The sequence below is a fragment of the Odontesthes bonariensis genome, chromosome 16 (genome assembly GCF_027942865.1).
Source record: "Odontesthes bonariensis isolate fOdoBon6 chromosome 16, fOdoBon6.hap1, whole genome shotgun sequence".
NCBI lineage: Eukaryota > Metazoa > Chordata > Actinopteri > Atheriniformes > Atherinopsidae > Odontesthes > Odontesthes bonariensis.
This window is the reverse complement of record NC_134521.1, coordinates 32,601,477-32,623,925: the sequence shown is the minus strand read 5'-3', so window position 1 is coordinate 32,623,925 and position 22,449 is coordinate 32,601,477. Positions and strand designations below refer to the sequence as shown.

At 43.9% G+C, this 22,449-nt stretch overlaps 1 protein-coding gene across 3 annotated transcripts in view; it reads left to right on the top strand.

The window, feature by feature from the left end:
* Nucleotides 1–1,619: 1,619 nt before the first annotated feature.
* Nucleotides 1,620–22,449, top strand: part of slco2b1 (solute carrier organic anion transporter family, member 2B1) — a 175,111-nt gene continuing 154,281 nt past the window's right edge. For all 3 annotated transcript variants that reach the window (XR_012773138.1, XM_075486928.1, XM_075486927.1), the window contains exons 1-2: nucleotides 1,620–1,753; nucleotides 21,945–22,069. Coding sequence is in view for 2 of the 3 variants with exons in the window: in XM_075486928.1 (XP_075343043.1) it covers nucleotides 21,983–22,069 (87 nt within the window). In the remaining variant the exon portion in view is untranslated. The remainder of the gene's footprint in view (nucleotides 1,754–21,944; nucleotides 22,070–22,449) is intronic.

The following is a 22,449-nucleotide window of genomic DNA, read 5'->3' as shown; positions in this document are numbered from 1 at the left end:
TAGGTGAGTCATCTGTTTCCTTCAGCATCTTTGAGCGAAGCAGAGGAGGTCAGTGGTTAGAGTCCTAGGTGAGTCATCTGTTTCCTTCAGCATCTTTGAGCGAAGCAGAGGAGGTCAGTGGTTAGAGTCCTAGGTGAGTCATCTGTTTCCTTCAGCATCTTTGAGCGAAGCAGAGGAGGTCAGTGGTTAGAGTCCTAGGTGAGTCATCTGTTTCCTTCAGCATCTTTGAGCGAAGCAGAGGAGGTCAGTGGTTAGAGTCCTAGATGAGTCATCTGTTTCCTTCAGCATCTTTGAGCGAAGCAGAGGAGGTCAGTGGTTAGAGTCCTAGGTGAGTCATCTGTTTCCTTCAGCATCTTTGAGCGAAGCAGAGGAGGTCAGTGGTTAGAGTCCTAGGTGAGTCATCTGTTTCCTTCAGCATCTTTGAGCGAAGCAGAGGAGGTCAGTGGTTAGAGTCCTAGATGAGTCATCTGTTTCCTTCAGCATCTTTGAGCGAAGCAGAGGAGGTCAGTGGTTAGAGTCCTAGGTGAGTCATCTGTTTCCTTCAGCATCTTTGAGCGAAGCAGAGGAGGTCAGTGGTTAGAGTCCTAGGTGAGTCATCTGTTTCCTTCAGCATCTTTGAGCGAAGCAGAGGAGGTCAGTGGTTAGAGTCCTAGGTGAGTCATCTGTTTCCTTCAGCATCTTTGAGCGAAGCAGAGGAGGTCAGTGGTTAGAGTCCTAGGTGAGTCATCTGTTTCCTTCAGCATCTTTGAGCGAAGCAGAGGAGGTCAGTGGTTAGAGTCCTAGGTGAGTCATCTGTTTCCTTCAGCATCTTTGAGCGAAGCAGAGGAGGTCAGTGGTTAGAGTCCTAGGTGAGTCATCTGTTTCCTTCAGCATCTTTGAGCGAAGCAGAGGAGGTCAGTGGTTAGAGTCCTAGATGAGTCATCTGTTTCCTTCAGCATCTTTGAGCGAAGCAGAGGAGGTCAGTGGTTAGAGTCCTAGGTGAGTCATCTGTTTCCTTCAGCATCTTTGAGCGAAGCAGAGGAGGTCAGTGGTTAGAGTCCTAGGTGAGTCATCTGTTTCCTTCAGCATCTTTGAGCGAAGCAGAGGAGGTCAGTGGTTAGAGTCCTAGGTGAGTCATCTGTTTCCATCAGCATCTTTGAGCGAAGCAGAGGAGGTCAGTGGTTAGAGTCTGACTGCTCTTGAAGGCTGTTTCCTGACATATATATGCTTCATGTGATGTTTTAGAATGGAAGCTGACATTAAAACTCAGATAACATGACACATATCACCCTGAGTCATTATTTATGTGTGACTCACACTGAATGATGATCAGTTAATCAGAGCATTGATCAGCAGCAGCTGCTACTTGGTTCCACTAATGTAGAACATGTGTTGCTGAGCTCTTGGTGAATATCTGCAGATTCGAGACAAAAGTCGCCTCATGGACGTGTGAACAAGGTTAACAGCTTTGAGCTGAGGTGGGCTTTCAGTTTCAGGTTTAGGGTTGTTTTCTCTCTCAGATCAGATGTCAGCAGCGGCTCCGTCTTCATTCCTTTCTCATTTGTCTGCCAGTAACACAGAGGGTTCAAATTCCAGCGCCTCCTCCCTCCTTCCGCCTGCCTCCTCCCTCTGCAGCTCCACTGGAGGTCTATTAGCAGCTGAACATGCTGCGGGTTTCCTCAGAGCTCTGAGGGCAGAAGGCAGAAATCAGAAATCAGAGCTGGAACAGAGTGAACGAGGAATCTGGGAATCTGAGACGAGCTGCAGTTCCACAGTGAGTCTGAATTAAGCTCTTCTGTCTCTCCTCTCTGGGACCTTTCAGGCTTTTTACTATGGGGACTCTTCTGCCTCGCTGGGCTGTTTTGTGGTGGGAAAGAGTTGTTATTTCTGTCACGCTGCAGACTGAAACTGAGCTGCAGAACGGCAGAAAAGATGAACAAAAAGGTTGGAATATTGCCTGTGAAGCTGCCTTCAAGCTGAAGTCAAACTAAAACAACTTTATTTTCAGCAAAGTGACCTGAGACGCATGTTTCATTCAGCAGCCCACACAGAACCACAGCCAGCTTCAGGATTCTTTTAGCCACAGACAAACTGCTGCTGCTCCAAACTGAGCATTACATCACAGCTTAACTACATACTACATACCACATTCTACATACTTCCATACTTCCATACTACATACTACATACTACATACTTCCATACTACATACTTCCATACTACATACCACATACTACATACTGCATACTACATACCACATACTGCATACTTACATACTACATACTACATACTACATACTTACATACTACATACTACATACCACATACTGCATACTACATACCACATACTTACATACTTACATACTACATACTACATACTTCCATACTACATACTACATATTACATACTACTACTACATACTACATACTTCCATACTACATACTACATACTTCCATACCACATACTATATACTACATACTGCATACTGCATACTACATACTCATCGATCAGACAGTATGCAGAGCGTTTACCCACAATGCATTTCACTCCTGCCCCATCCGAAATCAGCCGGCCTGAAGCTGATTTCGCTTAAGCTCTAAACTCTGTAAACTTTAGCAACATTTGAAACATTTTCAAGCGAGAAAGTAGTTGTTTAGAACCCCAACGTGTTGAAAATCTGACAAAATACCGGCTATTTACAATTTTGTTCCCACGAATTCGGCGCTACTAAAGCTAGCTGCAGTGAGCAACACACTTCCGGTTATTTTCACAAAATAAAATACCAGTTTCCTTTTATCATAGGGAAAGCCATTACGATACAATTGGTGCTTTTGTTTTGAAAGCAGGAAGTGAACCTACCCTCATTGTAGCTAGCTTGAAACTGCCGTTGTGACAGGAAATGACGATCGGCGACGTCACGTTACGTTGCATCTTGGGTAGTTTGAGTATGAGTTGTAACCTCATGATGCATACCCAACATTTCGGAGAATCTAGTATGCATCCGGGAGCTTACTCAAACTCGCATACTAACTCAAAAAGTTAGTATGAGTAGTAGGAGAAGTATGCGGTTTCGAACACAGCCTCGGTCATATAAAGTGTCTGCAACTGGACTTCAAGAAGCAAGAAATGATCAAGATGTTTAACATTTATGATGTTTCTGCAGTAAAAACATGTCTGACTCCATTCAGCAGCTGAGAGCTTTGAGCCAGACTTTAACCTTTAAAGTGTCCTGATCTGCAGTACTCCAGCTTCCTGAAGCTCTTTCAGAGTTTCTCTTTGGACATTTCCTGCATCTTCCCTCATCTTCAGTCCAGTCCTTGTACCTGAGCATCTTCAGAGGAATGTGTTTTTTCTTTGTTAAGCCACTTAACTCTGACCTATGAAGCATTCAGGTAGGAAAAAGGCTCCTAACTCAAGGAATGAACCAGTGTTGTGTCCACACAGAACAGACAACTTAGCAAAGAAGCCATTTTAAACTGGATCTTTAGGCACTTTGTTCCCAGCAGCCTGTCACAGAGACACATAATTTGTTCCCATTTCTTTAGCTGCATCTGTGAAAAACAGCAAAATGTACAGATCAGTGAAAAAAAACCAAAAATTAGCAACAAATTAATTATTTTTACAAGAAAGAAAGGTTAAATTAAAAATGATAATAAAATAAATTTACAGATTAGCCCAAAATTAGCAACAAATATATTATTTTTGCAAGGAAAAAAGGTTAAATTCGTACATTTGGAAGGAAAAAAGAACGAATTATGTGAATTTATTTGGTAGATTCACAAAAAAGAAAATTTTTACATTATTACAGGAAAAACGAGGATATTGATTGAGATTAAAAAGTGAAAAGAAAGATTGTCACATTGAGGCTGATGGTGAAACTTGTTTTTCTCCAGTTCTTCCTCATTTGCTCACGACTCTGTTATGAACACATGAACGAGGCTTTGTGCCGATTCTCTGTGAGATGACATGGATGACGTGTTGCTGAGGTCACCGTCTCAGTCACTTACTGCAGGAAAATGTGCTCTTTACTAACCGAGGTCATTAATTTTACATTTACAAGCTTTTCGTCGGGTAACAGAAAGTTAAAGGGAAAAGGACGAGGACCCAGAACCTGAGGAACTTTAAATTATCGTGTTTGGATTGACTCAAAAACGCATTATTTGTTCCCATTTCTTTAGCTGTATCTGTGAAAAACAGCAAAGATAACACAGTTTGACAGACAGAAAACAGGATTTCTGAAGCAACAAGGTGATTCCCAAAGAGCTGTTAGCTGAAAACTTGGCATATCTCAGCATGGTGTGCAGTGTGTCCTTAAAACATTTGAGGAAACTGGACAAGTGGAGGACAAAAGAAGAAGTGTCAGGCCTAAAGTACTATCTACAGCAGATGAACAGGATCTGAAAGTGATGTCCTTAAGAAAGAGGAAAAAATACAGCAAAGACGTGACACAGGAGCTGAGAGATGCATCTGGACCTTCAGCTGATCCATCTGCTGTTGGCCCAAGCCTCATCAGAAATGGGCTCCATGGAAGGGTGGCTGTCAAGAAGCAGTTCTTAAGGAAGGGAAACAGGGAGAAAAGGCTGAGCTGTGCCAAATGACCAACCCAGTCTCACAGAAAAACGTGTCATAGCTACGTTGGTCCACAAGGGAAAATGTGGTATTGTCACAATTTGGCCCCTGAAATTGTAACAATACCACATTTTATTTGGCTTATTCATTTACATTGCTTCGCAACCAGGTCACGTGACTATCAAGTTTCCCTCAGCGGAAAAAAGAAAATGGCCGACTGTCGACGCTTTTTTCTGTGAAAAACATAACATTTTAAGAAAGCTGTCATTTCTAGCGAGAACTATGGATCATATTTTCATAAGAATGTAGACGATCTTTCGTTTATTAGTTTCGCCAAAGATTTTAGTATCTCCTTGAAAAAACGTGACAATAAAACGTTTTGTACCGTTGTTAAGGTGGTTGCTATGGAGCAATGTAAATGAGTAGGCCAAATAAACGTGGTATTGTCACAATTTTTGGGAGCCAAATTGTGACAATACCACGTTTTCCCTTGTGGACCAACGTAGCTATTACACGTTTTGCTGTGAGACTGGGTTGGAATGACACAAGAAGTGGACTGAAAATCAGTGGCAGCAAGTCTGATGGAGGGATGAATCCTCCCCAGAGCCCAGACCTCAACATTATTGAAGCAGTGTGGGATCATCTTGGCAGAGAACAGAACAAAAGGCAGCCCACATCCAAAGAAGAGCTTTGGGATGTCCTTCAAGAAGCCTGGAGAACTATTCCTGAAGACTCCTTAAAGAAAGGATGGAACTGTTTCAGCTCACAGTGACTGTGGAATTCTGGCCTTTCCACCAGCCACAGGTATTCAGCCTCTCTGGTGGTGGACTGAGCAAATTCCTGCGAGCAACACTCATCCCTGAGTCAGAAACTCTGGTAACTGGATGTTTCTTTTCTATTATCATGCAGACTTTAGCACTGTTTGGCCCTCCTTTATGACAGGTTGGATCAGGTATTCAGAAACATGAAGCAGCTCCCCGCCCACACCCCACAGACTCACCTTTCCTGCTTTCACTAAGCACAGCGCAGCGCTGAGACGCAGTGAGACGACAGAAAATCAGTTTCTGGTCAGAGGACGTAACTGCAGGATCTCATGTCTGTTTAACAAGCACCGACTGGAACTTGGCCAAAAAGGCTGCCTGATCCAATAACCTGAAAAACATCTGCATTAACAGCCAGAATGTGTGAAAGCTTCCTTCCACCTGCACTGAGCCTGCTGTCACATGCACACTTCTGCTGCTGTTAATGCTGTTATGACTGCACGACATGTGTTTATTCATCCGCGTTGTTTTTGATTTCTAACTCTGTTATTGGTCGCTCTGCATGACTTTTTGCCTCGTCTTTGCGGTGCATTGTGGGTATTTGCACGACTCACTCCGGCTGTGAGAAGTCCAACTTTGTCCCGTTTCATTTTGAACATGACAGACGTGATAAACACCGTGAACCCTGAGCCTGAAGTGACAGAAACAGCTGGTCTGAGAGGGTTCAGGCTGTGTTGGAGGATAAAGGAGCTCAGATATTTACTTTAAAGCTGCTCAGAACTGTTTCTGCCTCAGATTCATGTTCATGTTTGAACATGTTTCAGTGAATCTTTGCAGCTGTTACCATGGAAACATCTGCAGATATTCACTTTAAAGCTGCTCAGAACTGTTTCTGATTCAGATTCTGGTTTATGTTCATGTTTCAGTGAATCTCTGCAGCTGTTACCATGGAAACATCTGCAGATATTCACTTTAAAGCTGCTCAGAAATGAACAAACTCTGTTTCTGCCTCAGATTCTGGGTTTATATTCATGTTTAAACATGTTTCAGTGAATCTCTGCAGCTGTTACCATGGAAACATCTGCAGATATTCACTTTAAAGCTGCTCAGAACTGAACAAACTCTGGTTCTGCCTCAGATTCTGGGTTTATGTTCATGTTGGAACATGTTTCAGTGAATCTCTGCAGCTGTTACCATGGAAACATCTGCAGATATTCACTTTAAAGCTGCTCAGAACTGTTTCTGCCTCAGATTCTGGGTTTATGTTCATGTTTGAACATGTTTCATTGAATATCTGCAGCTGTGGCTTCATCACGGACTTCCGGTTTGCGTGATGTTGTGTTAAGACGCGAGCACCGTGAGCTCCGTTACCTTTCAGTTCATTACTTATTGAAAGTACCTTTACCTTTCACTTGTCTTATTTTTGGAGTGATATTGGAATATAAAAGCATTCTACAGTTTTCTGTTATGGGCAAAACGGGGAAAAATAGTGCAAAAACGACGCCAAGCGAGGGTGACGGAGTTGGTGCTAGCAACATGGCGGATAGCCCTCCACTGACGACTGCAACACTCGTTGTGGAACTTGAAAAACTCCGGAAAACAATGACTGACGAACTAACTACTCACCTGAACACCTCGTTGGAGCCTATTCGTTCTTCAGTTGAGTCGATAGAGTCGACGCTGGTTACTCAGGCTGGCACAATCAGGGAAATGGGTGAGGGTGGGTTTTTCCTTAGGCCAATTGTCTCTTTTTTGTCTAGTTGTCCAATTCTATTTGTTTTTTTGTTTTATTTTTTTCATTTTCCTCTTCATTTGTGTCACAGCCCTTCATTTAGTTTTAGAGTGTCCCAGGTATAGCTCCCATATGATTCACTTAGAAATTCATGATTTCAAAGTCCTGATATAGATGACAACTCCCTCTACAATGCAAGGTGGATCGAAGAGGCACCCTGTCAAAATTGTAACCTGGAATGTACGTGGTTTAGGTGGGCCAATTAAACGGTGTAAAGTCCTCTCACACTTAAAGAGCCTCTCAATGGACATAGCGTTTTTACAGGAGACTCACTTACGCAAAGAAGATCATGTGAGACTACGTAAACCATGGGTTGGTCAGATCTTCCACTCCAATTTTAATAGTAAATCCAGAGGCGTGGCTATTTTAATTCATAAAAGAATCCGTTTTTCTCCTGATCAGATATACTCTGATCCTTGTGGCCGCTATATTATAGTTTCTGGCTTGCTCTTTGGAATTCCGGTGGTTTTTGCAAACTTGTATGCACCAAATTGGGATAGCCCAAATTTCATGTCCAATGTTTTCTCTCATTTACCAAATTTGGATACTCACAAATTAATTCTAGTTGGAGACCTTAATTGTGTCACTAACCCTGCTATTGACCGTTCTCAATCTAAAACGGTGATGCCATCAGCTATGTCCAAGACATTAACAACCTTCATGGAACAAATTGGCTGTGTTGACCCCTGGCGTTTTTTACATCCTAGTGCTAAGGATTTCTCCTACTATTCTGCTGTCCATAAGGTCTACTCACGTATTGATTACTTTTTTATTGATAAGACTTTTCTACCCTTTGTTCGTTCCACACAATACTCTGCTATTGTCATTTCTGAACACGGCCCCCACATATTAGACGTCTCTTTACCATCAAATTCCCACAGGCATCAAGGTGGATGGCGGCTTAACTCTAGCCTGCTTGCTAATTCAGATTTTTGTGATTATGTTTCCACAAACATTAAGGTTTTCTTAGAAATAAATAGATCTGAACAAGTATCTCCATCTCTCTTATGGGAAACATTAAAAGCATATATTAGAGGTTGTATTATATCTTTTAGTACACACTTGGCTAAAAGTAGAAGATTGAAGCAACAAGAATTAACAGATGCCATTCTTAAAATAGATAGGCAACAGGCGGTAGCAATTCATCCTGATTTAGCTGCCAAACGCTTACAATTACAGACAGAGTTTGACTTATTATCCACTGGGAAAGCAGAATACTTATTGCAGCGTACAAGAGCAACGTATTATGAGCATGGGGATAGGGCTGGCCGCCTTTTAGCCTCACAGTTGAGACACCAATGTGCTTCATGTTTTATTTCACAAATTTATGATGCTTCCCATAACCTGACTACAGACCCCGCCTCCATAAATTCAGCATTTTCCTCCTTTTATTCTACTTTATATCAATCAGAACCTCCTTCTGATAGTTTGTCCATGGACTCCTTTTTAGACAACTTAGAATTTCCAACTTTAAGTGAAGACATGTCAGGAAGTTTAGATGAACCCCTTAAGCTAGAAGAAATCACCTTCTGTATTTCCCAAATGCGGAGTCACAAAGCCCCTGGCCCAGACGGCTATCCAGTAGAGTTCTTTAAGAAGTTTTCTACTCAGCTAGCCCCCTTACTACTGGATGTTTATAATGATTCATTAGAGCAGGGTGTTTTACCTCCAACTCTCAATCAGGCTTTGATTTCCCTTATATTAAAGAAAGACAAGGACCCAAATTTATGTGGCAGTTATAGACCCATCAGTCTACTTAACAATGATGTTAAAATTCTAGCAAAGGTGCTTGCACATAGACTTGAGACCTGTCTCCCCCAAATCATATCAGAAGACCAAACAGGTTTTATCCTTGGCCGCCAACTATCATCCAGTGTACGTCGACTCTTGAATGTGGTTTTATCTCCTTCTGCCTCTCCAACTCCAGAGATGGTCATCTCCCTAGACGCAGAACGGGCGTTTGACCGTGTAGAATTTAAGTACTTATTTTCTGTATTGCATAAGTTTGGGTTTGGAACTAAATTTATTTCTTGGATTCGTCTTCTGTACTCTGCTCCCATGGCTAGTGTTAAAACTAATTCTGATATATCTCCTCCCTTCCCTTTGGCACGTGGAACTCGTCAGGGGTGCCCCTTGTCCCCATTATTATTCGCATTAGCCATAGAACCCCTTTCTATAGCCTTGAAAACTTCCCCACAATTCTCTGGTATAATTAGAGGAGGCCTTGAACATAGAGATTCACTATATGCTGACGATTTATTGTTATATGTGCTTGACCCTCTAAACTCTATTGATAAAATTGTAGATTTACTTAAGGTATTTGGAACTTTTTCAGGATATAAATTAAATATTGCTAAGAGTCTTTGTTTTCCTATCAATCAGTCTGCTAAATTAATCCCTCCAGGTACACTACCCTTTCAGTTTTCCCCCAATGGCTTTAAATATTTAGGCGTTAATGTCTCCCATTCACTCAGCTCTCTTCATAAAAACAATTTTATGAACCTTGTTGAGAATATAAAAGCAGACCTTCAGAGATGGCATGCTCTACCCCTCTCACTTGTTGGCCGAATTGAGACAATTAAAATGAATTAAAATATTCAGGTAACTCTTTTGTAAGCTTTGCTGACCTGGTCAAAAATTTTGGTGTTTCAAATCATGGTCTTTTCAGATATTTTCAATTAAGAAACTTTGCTAAAGCTCAGTTCACTTCCTTTCCAACATTGCCGGAAAAAACTTTGATAGAAGACATAATGAGCTCCTCAGTTTTCAACACTCGCATTTCATCAATACACAATCTCCTCCTCTCATCCCAGTTGACTCCCCTTCTGGGACTTAAGGATACTTGGGAAAAGGAACTTGGTCTTTCGTTAGAGGAATTCTGGTGGATGGATGTTTTGGCCAGGATTAACACCACCTGCATATGTGCACGATTGAGTCTTATTCAGTTCAAAGTGGTTTTCAGACTTCATTATACTAGGGCCAGGCTGAAAAAACTGTTCCCTGATGCGGATGACCTCTGCATCAGGTGCTCTCACTCTCCAGCAGACCATACACATACTTTCTTCACCTGTTCCAAACTACATGCTTTTTGGTCATCTTTCTTCACCACTCTTTCTGATGTCCTGGATATTCCTATCTCCCCATGCCCTTTAATTGCAATTTTTGGTGTGTCCCCTGTTATAGGGAAATATAACAGTTACCAAGCGGATGTTATTGCATTTGCTGCACTGATAGCCAAACGCCAAATACTTTTTCACTGGAAAAGCCCTAAACCACCTGGTTCTTGTTCCTGGTTTGGAGAGCTTATGTCCTTCCTACACCTAGAGAAAATTAAGCATACAGTTAGAGGATCCTTGAAAACATTCTATAAAACTTGGGACCCCCTTCTTTCCTATAATCCACAAAATATCAACCAACAATCGGACACTGAAGATTAGTGACACTCCCCCCTTTTATAGATATAATTAAAATGTGTTTATGTTTTTATTTTATTTTGTGTTTTATGTTGATTTAATTTTTGTTTTTTAATTTTATGCCATTTCTTTTCAATATTTGTGTATATATCTTAATATGTTGTAATGTACCTGTATGTATTTTGTGTAGGCCGTCCTGCCCTTCCCATATATTATAAAGTTACTTTCATGTCATTGGTGGAGATGGGGTGGGGAGGGTGGGTGTTTTGGGTGTGTGGGTTAAGTTGTTTGGCAAAAAAAACAAAAAACTATGGCTTGTAAATGTGTTATATATTTGACTTCTACTTTTGTGATTTGCCTAATAAAAAAAAAATAAAAAATAAAAAATCTCTGCAGCTGTTACCATGGAAACATCTGCAGATATTCACTTTAAAGCTGCTCAGAACTGAACAAACTCTGTTTCTGCCTCAAATTCTGGGTTTATGTTCATGTTGGAACATGTTTCAGTGAATCTCTGCAGTTGTTACCATGGAAACATCTGCAGATATTCACTTTAAAGCTGCTCAGAACTGAACAAACTCTGTTTCTGACTCAGATTCTGGGTTTATGTTCATGTTTGAACATGTTTCATTGAATCTCTGCAGCTGTTACCATGGAAACATCTGCAGATATTCACTTTAAAGCTGCTCAGAACTGAACAAACTCTGGTTCTGACTCAGATTCTGGGTTTATATCCATGTTTGAACATGTTTCAGTGAATATCTGCAGCTGTTACCATGGAAACATCTGCAGATATTCACTTTAAAGCTGCTCAGAACTAAACAAACTCTATTTTTGCCTCAGATTCTGGGTTTATATCCATGTTTGAGCATGCATGAGGGTCTCAGGGATGTAAATGGTTAAAACATTTATTTTGTAAGGCTGGAAACTCCAGCTTCACCCAGCTGATTACAGCTGTGGGTTTTAGCTGAACCCAGATGCTGTAGCTTGGCTCATGCTCCCCTTAGCATGCATCAGGCTGTGTTTTTGCCTTTTTAACCACACATGTGAGGTTTGCTGATACCTGAGAGTTAATTCAATTCAATATAAATTCAAATTCAAAAATACTTTATTTATCCCAGAGGGAAATTAAATGTTGATGTAACTCAATTAAATCAAGGAGTTATTATAGATGTTGATGGCTGTGGGCGGGAAAGATTTCCTGTAGCGGTCCGTTTTGCATCCAAACTGAAGAAGCCTTTGACTGAAGAGACTCTGTTTTCCGATAACAGTCTCATGGAGAGGATGTTCAGGGTTGTCCACAATTCTCTTGATTTTATGCAAAATCCTTCTTTGCATTATTGTCTCCAGAGGTTCCACAGTCGTCCCCAGAACAGAACCAGTCTTCCTTATCAGGTTGTTGAGTCTTTTTAGGTCCCTGGTTCTGATGCTGCTGCCCCAACAGATGACGCAAGAGGAAATGACACTCTCAACAACAGACTTGTAGAATATCTGCAACATCTTGTTGCAAACCTTGAAGGACCTTAGGTTCCTCAAGAAGTACAGTCTGCTCTGTCCTTTCTTGTAGATGGCTTCACTGTTGTGTCTCCAGTCCAGTCTGTTGTCCACGTGAACACCAAGGTATTTATATTCCTCAACCACCTCCACTTCTTCTCCCATGATGGAAACAGGGTTTGATCTGACCCTGTTTCTCCTGAAATCTACAATCATCTCCATTGTTTTGTTAACATTCAAGATGAGATGATTGTTCCCACACCATGCCACAAAGCGGTCCACCAGCTCTCTGTACTCAGCTTCTTGTCCATCTCTGATACACCCGACCACTGCAGAGTCATCTGAATATTTCTGTAGATGACAGGAGTCTGACTTGTACTGGAAGTCTGAAGTGTACAGAGTGAAAAGGAATGGTGAGAGTACAGTCCCCTGTGGTGCTCCTGTGCTGCTGATCACCTGGTTAGACACACAATTCTTTACTCTGACAAACTGTGGTCTGTTTGTCAGGTAGTCATTAATCCAGGTGATTGTTGAGGCCTCCACCTGAGTCTTCTGGAGTTTCAGACGAAGCAGATCAGGCTGAATTGTGTTAAATGCACTGGAGAAATCAAAGAACATGATCCTCACAGTGCTGCCTGCTTTGTCCAGATGACAGTGGGTTTGTTGAAGCAGGTGTATGATAGCGTCTTCAACTCCAACTCCATGGCGATAAGCAAACTGCAGGGGGTCCTGATATGTGCTGGTTTGCTTACACAGGTGGGTCAACAGGAGTCTCTCCAGGACCTTCATGATGTGGGATGTCAGGGCAACAGGTCTGTAGTCATTGATGACTGAAGGATGAGTTTTCTTTGGTACCGGAACCGGACAGGATGTCTTCCACAACAGTGAGACCTTCTCTTGGGTCAAGCTAAGGTTGAAAAGGTGTTGCAGAATCCCACAGAGCTGCTCTACACAGGCCTTCAGGACTCGGGGGCTGACACCATCTGGACCTGCAGCCTTGTTCCGGTTCAGTCTCTCCAACTGCCTCTTCACCTGACTTCTAGAAACAGAAAAGTGGGAGGGGGAGGCAAATGGGACAGCAGCATCTCCTGATTTGGTTGAAGACAAACTAGTGGAAGCAGAAGAATCCATGACTGAGGTGGAGATGTTACAGGAAAGCTGTGGGTCAGAGGAGGGTGGGATGTCTCTTTGGCTGGGAACTGGAGGGGAGGATGGTGAGCTTGTTCCTGAACTGAACCTGTTGAAGAATGTGTTCAGCTCATTTGCTCTGTCCAGACTTCCATCCATCCGATCCTCCCTCTGTTTGAGGCCTGTGATCTTCTTCATTCCTGACCACACATCTCTGATATTGTTCCTCTGCAGTTTACTCTCAAGCTTCTTTCTATACATCTCCTTGCTCTCTCTGATCTTGACTTGAGCTGCTTCTGTATACTCCTCAGTAACTCCCTATCTCGCTCCCTAAAGGCTCTTTTTTTCTTGTTCAATAGTTCCTTTAGCTCACTGGTGATCCAGGGTTTGTTATTAGGGAAGCATCTCACTGTTCTGGTGGGGATGGTGTTGTCCACACAGAAGTTTATATAGTCAGTCACACACTCAGTCATGGCATTAATGTCCTCTCCATGTGGCTTACAAAGAGAAATCCAATCGGTTGCATCAAAACAACCCTGTAAGGCTTCTTCAGCTTCCTGTGACCACTTTCTAACAGTCCTTTTTGTGACAGGTAGTCTCTGGACAAGGGGTTTATATGCTGAACAGAGAAAAACAAGGTTGTGATCTGATTTACCCAGGGGAGGTCTTGATTTGGAAATGTATGAATCCTTGACATTTGTGTAAAACAAATCCAATGTCTTGTTTTCTCTGGTAGAGCAGCTGACAAACTGTTGAAAAGTTGGCAGTGTAGCAGAGAGTGAGGCATGATTAAAATCACCAGATATTGCCACAAAAGAATTGGGGTGTTGAGTCTGTATCTTAGCAACAACGGAACTGATGACATCACATCCAGTGTCGGCAACAGCTGAGGGTGGAATGTAAACAGCCACCAAAACAACACTGGTGAACTCTCTTGGCAAATAATATGGACAAAAACTTACTGCCAATAGTTCAATGTCAGACTGCAGAGACGACTCTTCACAGTAACATATCCTGGGTGACACCATCTGTTGTTGACAAGCACTGCCAATCCACCCCCTTTCCTTTTCCTGCTACTCTTTAAATCTCGATCTGCTCGTACAGTCAGGAAGCCCGGCAGAGAGACGCTGGAGTCGGGGATATGATCCTGCAGCCATGTCTCAGTAAAACACATAATGCTACATTCCCGATATTCTTGCTGAGTCCTTGTCAAGGCTAGAAGTTCATCCAACTTGTTAGCTAACGATCTTACATTGCCCATGATGATGGATGGCAGAGATGGTTTGAACTTCTTCTTTCTCTGGCATGAGTGTGTGATGGCGCCAGTTTGTTTGGCGATTCGTCTTCCTCGGGCGCTCTGTTTGACGTTTGCTGCAGCCCTGATCATCGCCTTTTTTTCGGATGTGTCTGCTCTACTCCATTACGACCATCAAGCCTTGCTTTACATCCGCGACCAAATTCTCCGTGAGGCTTCAACAGCAAGATCCGAACCAGGAAATTGGATTACACCACCCCCTCCAGTACTGACAGGTATCCCAGCTTACCTGCGGCGTTCGCCCGCAGCCCGACCACGGAAGAAGCGCTCCAGGAGACGTGGTAGGAGAGGATATATTGCCTCGTCCGCTGTTGTTCCCTGCCCCGCAAGCCGTCCCGACAGCGCTGTCTGGACCACATCGTCCTCAAATCCCCACTCGCTGGCGTTCCATGCGTAGGTGCAGCCGTGGCGCAGATCTCTCTAGCCTTCGCTGCTGAAGCGCACTGGACCGTCGGCTAGCGGCGAGCTAACCCTCCAGATGGCCCTGTTAAACGTACGGTCCCTGGCGAACAAAACTTTCATGCTCAACGACTTTTTTATCTCTCGGGAACTGGACTTTCTGTTTCTGTGTGAGACCTGGGTCTCTACCGGCGAAAACTTGCCGTTCTCTGAACTCTGTCCACCGGACTGCAACTTCTTCAATTCCCCCCGCACTACTGGACGAGGCGGAGGTGTGGCCTCTGTTTACAAACGGCCTTTTCACTGTCGGCAGATTCCTCACGCTGGCTTTGCTAGCTTTGAGCTGCAGCTGTTTGAAATAATTTCATCTTTCCCCATTTTGTGTGCAGTTGTATATCGCCCTCCTGAATTCAACAAAGACTTCATCCATGACTTTGCGGACTTTCTGTCTGGGCTTGTGGTAAAATATGATCACATAACAATATGTGGTGATTTTAATGTTCATGTTTGTTGTGAGTCGCATCCTCTGTCCCGGGACTTTCTGAACCTCCTCGACTCTTTTAGTCTTAACCAAGCTGTCACCGGCCCAACACATGAAAAGGATCACACTCTGGATCTTGTGCTATCCTATGGTGTTTCTGTCAACATAAGCAAAATCTGTGCAATGTCTTTCTCTGATCATTCCCCAATTCTGTTCACTGTGTCAGTCCCACATTCAGGTATTTCCCCTAGTAGTTCCAAACGGGTCTCGCGCATGCTAAACGCGTCCTCGGCTGGGCAATTTTCAGCCGCCTTTAATGACTCCCCCTTGTGTAGCCCGTCATTGGGCCTTAGAGCTGACCTTACTGCTGATGAGCTCCTCTCCATGTTCTCATCAGCCTGCACTGGCATTCTGGATTCCATCGCCCCTCTCAAACCCAAACGCACAGAAGCACAGCCTACACCTTGGCTCAACGATGAAACACGTGACCTTAGACGCGCGTGTAGACAGGCTGAGCGCAAATGGAAAAAGGACCGCCTCCACGTGTCCCTCCAAATCCTCCGTAGCTGCTTGGCGGATTACCACCAATGCGTCAAAACCGCCAAATCCCAGTACTTCTCCACCCTGGTTTCCAACAGCAGTCACAAACCCCAGGTTCTTTTCAATACTTTAAATTCTCTCATTAATCCCCGTAATGCTTCCCCTGTTGTGCCCTCACCCGCCCTCTGTGATAGCTTTCAAAAATTCTTCATTGACAAGATTGCAGCACTGAGGCCTTCTGACACCTCTACCTCCCCATCAACCCCCCCACCCCCCCACCCCACCCCACCCTCCGCCAGCCGTCCTCGAGCAGTTCGAGACCTCTTCACTGTCCTCCCTCTCCGCTGCAGTCAGACATCTGAAGCCCTCCAACCGCCCCTCTGACTGTCTACCGCCCCGCCTTTTCAAGGATGCCTCCGTTTTTGTCACAGTTGCCCCCTTCCTTCTACTGTTCCTCAACGTCATCCTGTCCTCTGGTTGCGTCCCAGCTGCCTTCAAGCATGCCGTGGTGCAGCCATTACTAAAGAAGCCAAATCTCGACCCCTCTATTCTGCCAAATTTCAGGCCTATCTCAAAACTGCCTTTCCTGTCTAAAGTCCTCGAACGTGTAGTTTATGTCCAGTTGCAAGCCTTCCTAACCACAAACTCCATCTTCGAGAAATTCCAGTCTGGTTTCAGAACAGCCCACAGCACAGAGACTGCTCTCCTGAGAGTGCTAAATGACCTGCTCCTAGCTGCTGACGCAGGTTGCCCTGTGATACTTGTGCTGCTAGACCTTACAGCCGCCTTTGACACGGTGGATCACAGGATCTTGCTGTCTCGGCTTGAGCACCGTATAGGCATCAAAGGTACAGCCCTGAAACTCTTCCAGTCGTACCTGGCCGACAGGACCTTTTCTGTCCAGCTCGGAGACTTTGTCTCTTCTGTTGCCCCCCTAACCTGCGGGGTCCCTCAAGGCTCCATACTAGGTCCCATCCTGTTTCTGCTATACATCCTACCCTTAGGGGAAATCCTGATCAGACATAACATCTCCTTCCACTGCTTTGCTGATGACGTTCAGCTATATCTCCCCCTAAAGGCTGATGGGCAGGCCGCAATCCATTCTTTAGTTGACTGTCTGGCAGACATTAAGTCATGGATGAGTGCCAACTTCCTCAACCTAAACGAGCAGAAGACTGAGATTATTGTCTTTGGCAATCCTCCCCCGGCTTTCTCCACCGATGCCCTGGGCCCTCTCACCTCGAACATCAGGCCTTCTGTCAGAAATCTGGGCGTTATTTTCGACAGTGCCTTCAAATTCAATAAACAGGTTAGTGCAGTGGTTAGGAAAAGCTTTTTCCATCTAAGAACCATAGCAAAGATCAAAGCATACCTGCCCCAGAGTGCTCTTGAGAGAACTATCCATGCCTTCATCTCTTCCCAACTGGACTACTGCAATGCCCTTTACACTGGCATCGACAAATCCCAAATCCACCGTCTGCAGCTGGTTCAAAACTCTGCTGCCCGTCTCCTCACCCGCACTAAAAAACGTGAACACATCACCCCGGTCCTTGCATCACTCCACTGGCTCCCTATTCACTTCCGTATCAATTTCAAACTGCTTTGGCAAGATGGCGCCGTTGTGTGTGGCTGCTCGTCTGTCATTTCCGCGTTTGTGTATTTTTATATTGTTTTTAACCTGCATTATCTATGGAACTGAATCGCTGCTGGTATACGATCGCAACACTCTACTGGAGCTCAAACCTTTGATCCAGGATATGGCGTTATTTGACTTTGTTGGCCAACAATCCCTGCCCCCACTTCTGTCGGGGATTCTGAGTCACCTGTGTCGGATTCCTGTGCAGCGTTCACGGCGGAGGCGTCGTCGCGGGAGGCGAAGCGGCCAGCTGGTGAAGCTGAAGCGTTCTCTAACGCACTGTTCTGCTTCTACCCGTTCATCGCATGGCTTATCCCTGGACTTTCGGGTGCCTCGGCGTTTTTTGGACCCTGTTGATGTCTGCTTGGTGTCCGTGGTCGGAACAGGAGTCTTTCCATGCTGCCGCCGTTGCCCGCCAAGGCTCAACATGCGCCAACGGTGTCTCCAAAATCTGAGACCGCTTCGCCGGGTTTCTCAACCTGTGGAAGCCCATGCTACAGCCCCTGTCAGGATTGGACTGGTAAACGCCAGGTCGCTTGCCAATAAAACTTTTATTCTTCGGGACTTTTTCAGTCAACACAAACTGGATTTTCTATGTGTGACTGAGACGTGGTTGAGTGCTGGTGACTCCAGCGCTTTATCTGAGCTTTTACCAGTGGACTGTGCTTATTTTAACTCACCACGGGTTTCGGGGAGAGGGGGCGGCACAGCGACTGTTTACAAGCAGGGCTACAATTGTAAGAAGTGTTTTTTAAAGTCGTCCTTCTCCAGCTTTGAGTTTACGTCCTTTGAAGTAAGACACTTAAACCCAGTTTTTTGTGCTGTCGTTTACCGGCCCCCGAAATACAATAAGGGCTTCATAAGCGACTTTGCTGATTTTTTAACTTGGATTTTAATTAATTACGAATATGTTCTTATTGTTGGAGATTTTAATATACATGTGTGTTGTCCTGATAAGCCATTGGTAAAAGACTTTTTAAGCCTTCTGGACTCTTTTAACCTGGTTCAGGCCGTTTCCGGCCCTACTCATGAGCAAGGACACACTTTGGACCTGGTCATTTCCTGCGGTCTGCCTGTGACTAACCTGGAAATATGTGACTCTGTGTTCTCGGATCACTTGCCTGTCTTATTCAGTGTTAACTTGACATCGACTGCAGCTAAAACTCGTGCTGCAGTTCGGCGCTGTCGGATTATAAACTCTTCCACTGCCACTGAGTTTTCTACTGCCTTTCTCCAGCTCTGTGGATCATCTGACCTCGTTCACCCTGAGACAGAGGAGCTCTGCTCCTGGTTCAACTCTTCCTGCAAAACCATCCTGGACTCGGTTGCTCCATTTAAAACGAGGAAGCCAAAGATCAAACCCCAGCCCTGGTTTAATGACAGAACTCGTGCTGTAAGGAAGGAATGTCGTCAAGTTGAGCGGAGGTGGAAGAAGGATAAATTGCAGGTTACTTTTCAAATTTGGAAAGACTGTTGGCGTCGCTACCAGAGCACGGTCAAAGAGGCCAAAAGGGAATATCTGGCACACATCATCTCTTCAAACCGCCATAACCTACGTGTTTTATTTGACACCATTGACTCTGTGCTAAATATTCCAGAGAATGTCTGCTTGGAAGCTTCTATTGACATGTGTGAAAATTTTTTGCACTTCTTCATTGAAAAGGTTGGTAGTACCAGGGCTCTTATCACAGCTCCTGACTCTGACCCCTCTATTTCAGTCCCCTGCTCTGCTGTTTTCTCCCAGTTTGAGCCTGTGACTGTCTCACTCTTAGAGGACCTGATTGGTCATATTAAACCATCAGGTTCCCCTCGTGATCCTGTTCCGCCACGATTTTTTAAAGATGTTTTATCTAGCATAGGGCAGCCGGTCTGTGCAATTTTAAATAGCAGTCTGTCCTCAGGTGTGATCCCTGCTACTTTTAAACATGCAGTAGTGCAGCCACTGCTTAAGAAACCTGGCCTTGATCCTACTGTTCTGGCTAATTATCGACCAATTTCAAAGCTGCCTTTTCTTTCCAAGGTTTTAGAAAGAATTGTATACTGCCAGCTGAAACAATTTTTAGACGAAAATGGCATACTGGAGGTTTTTCAGTCAGGTTTTAAAACTCTCCATAGCACTGAATCTGCTTTATTAAGAGTTTTTAATGATATTCTTCTTGCATGTGATTCTGGTGACCATGTGGTTCTGATTTTACTTGACCTAACTGCTGCCTTTGACACAGTAGACCACAACATTTTAATATCGCGACTGCACCATGACGTAGGTATTGATGGCACTGCTCTGAAATGGTTCAGGTCTTACCTAAAGGACAGAACATTTTCTGTGAATATTAATGACTCTGAATCATCTGATGCTTCAATGCCATATGGTGTCCCACAGGGCTCAATTTTGGGCCCACTGCTTTTCTCTCTGTACCTTCTGCCTCTGGGTTCTATTTTCAGGAAATATGGGATTTCATTTCATTGTTATGCCGACGACTGCCAGATTTATTTGCCCATAAACCAGAAGGAGGTAAATCCCATCAAACATCTCCTGGCATGTCTAGGGGATATTAAAGCTTGGTTGGCTCTGAACTTTTTAAATCTTAACGAAAATAAAACAGAGGTGATTGTGTTTGGACCCAGTGGCTCTTGTGAGACCTCCTCTGACCTGGGACCTTTGGAGGAACATTTTAAACATTTTAAACCTTTTATTACAGATTTTGGCTTTATGGTGGACAGTGATTTTAAAATGGACAGACAAATAAGAGCAGTGGTTAAATCCGGTTTTTATCATTTAAGGCGATTGGCGTCGGTGAAATCTTTTCTTTCTAGGCAGCATTTGGAAACAGTGATTCATGCTTTTATTTCAACTCGATTGGATTACTGTAACTCCCTTTATTTGGGAGTCAGTCAGTCGCTGCTCTCACGTCTGCAGCTGGTTCAGAACGCTGCTGCACGACTCTTGACAGGAACCCGAAAGAGAGAACATGTGACCCCTGTCCTGGCCTCACTTCACTGGCTGCCTGTAAATTTTAGGATTCATTTTAAAATTCTTATGTTTGTTTTTAAATCACTGCATAATCTTGCCCCGGTTTACCTCTCTGAGCTTCTCCATCCCTATAGACCCCATCGGTCTCTCAGGTCCGCTGATCAGCTGCTCCTGGAGGTGCCAAGAACTAGAAGGAAGCTCAGAGGGGACAGGGCTTTCTCTGTCATAGGCCCTAAGTTATGGAATGACTTACCTATGCAGGTCAGAGAGGCCCCTTCACTGCCCATTTTTAAAGTTCGTCTTAAAACCCATCTATTTTATTTGGCTTTTAATTCCAGCAGGATCTAGTTTTATAATATATAATGCAGGAGTTGTTTCTTTTATTGTTGTGTTTTAATGTACAGCACTTTGTGTCAACGGTGGTTGTTGTAAAGTGCTCTATAAATAAAGTTGCTTTGCTTTGCTTTGCTACTCATAGTCCACAAATCCCTCCATGGCTTGGCCCCCTCATATCTGTCCGACCTCCTCCACCGTCACATCCCCACTAGAGCACTTCGTTCAGCCGACCAACTGCTTCTGGAAGTGCCTAGGTCCAGGCTAAAATCAAAAGGAGACAGAGCCTTTGCCATAGTGGCCCCCACTCTCTGGAACCGTCTCCCCCTCCACATCCGCGCAGCCGATTCGGTAGATAGTTTTAAATCCCTGATAAAAACCCACCTTTTTAAACTGGCCTTTAGTTAGGGTCCTCCCTTGTTTTTAAACACTTGTATAAAGTGTCCCCTGGTTGCCTTATTAAATGTTTTTTCTTTTCCTTTTTCATATTTTAAATCTCCACCAGTCACTGTTCTCTAGCTCTTTTTATCTATTATTTGATATTTTCTTTTGTTTCTTTTTCTTTTCCTCCATGCATTTTTTAGCTCTTTTTTTGACTGTAAAGCACTTTGGTGCGGCTCTGCCACTTGTAAATGTGCTATAAAAATAAACATTTGCTTTACTTTACTTCTCTCTCTCCTCTTTGCTCCTACTCTGCATCCACGACGCCTCCTTTTCAATTCCAGTGGGATTTCTGGCTTCAGTTGTCGAATTATTTCTGCTTTTCCAATGTGAATCAGCTGCTCCCTGTTGTAAACCACCTTGTTGCTATGGTTATGCATCATAAAGGGAAATCTAATCTGACAAATCGCCACATCTTGTGATGTTTTCTGTAGGCTCCCGCCCAAACCTCGGCACCCAGCAGTTTAACTCCTGCCCTACAGTCTGCCCTCCTTTGTTTAACAGCACATGTGCAGCTTTTCTGTGCACTCGGTGGTTCTGGAAACTTTGTTTGCAACACAAGTGTTTAAAATGAGCTGAACACGGTGTTCTGGGCTGGAGTCTTTTTTTTTATGCAAAATTAAGTGTTTCAACAGCAGAAGCTGAGTAGGAATGAGGAGGAGAATGAGCAGTTACACATGTGTGTGTTTCACAGGGCCAGCTCTTCAGTCTGCGGGGGCCACAGAGTGAACCATGAGGGCCAACGACGTCAACGTGAACCCTGAGCCGGTGGGGCCACGGGCCGCTTCCCGGACCCGTAGCTGCTTCAACAGCATCAAGGTTTGTCTGGCTTCATCTCGAGCGTTTTCCTGCTTTTTGACCCAGAAGCTCGACAAAAACACACAGCAGATAAACTCACTTTGATTCAGCTGCAAAGGAATTTCTGTTTTATTTTCGTTCCCTCGGTTTGTTTAAGGAGCGCCTTATCTAACTGACTGATTAGATAACTGACTCCATGCCTGAAATCTGACTGTGGAGGGTTTCTCTGCTCGACTTGTGGAGAAACCAGACGTTCTGAGTGTGATCCTGAAAAATATCCAGTCACATGATGAACTCATTATCATACAAATCAGTTTATTTTGTGCTTGTTAATGCACTTTATACTTTATACTTTATACTTTTATATAAAACTCCAACCTCAGATCAACACATGACTCTGA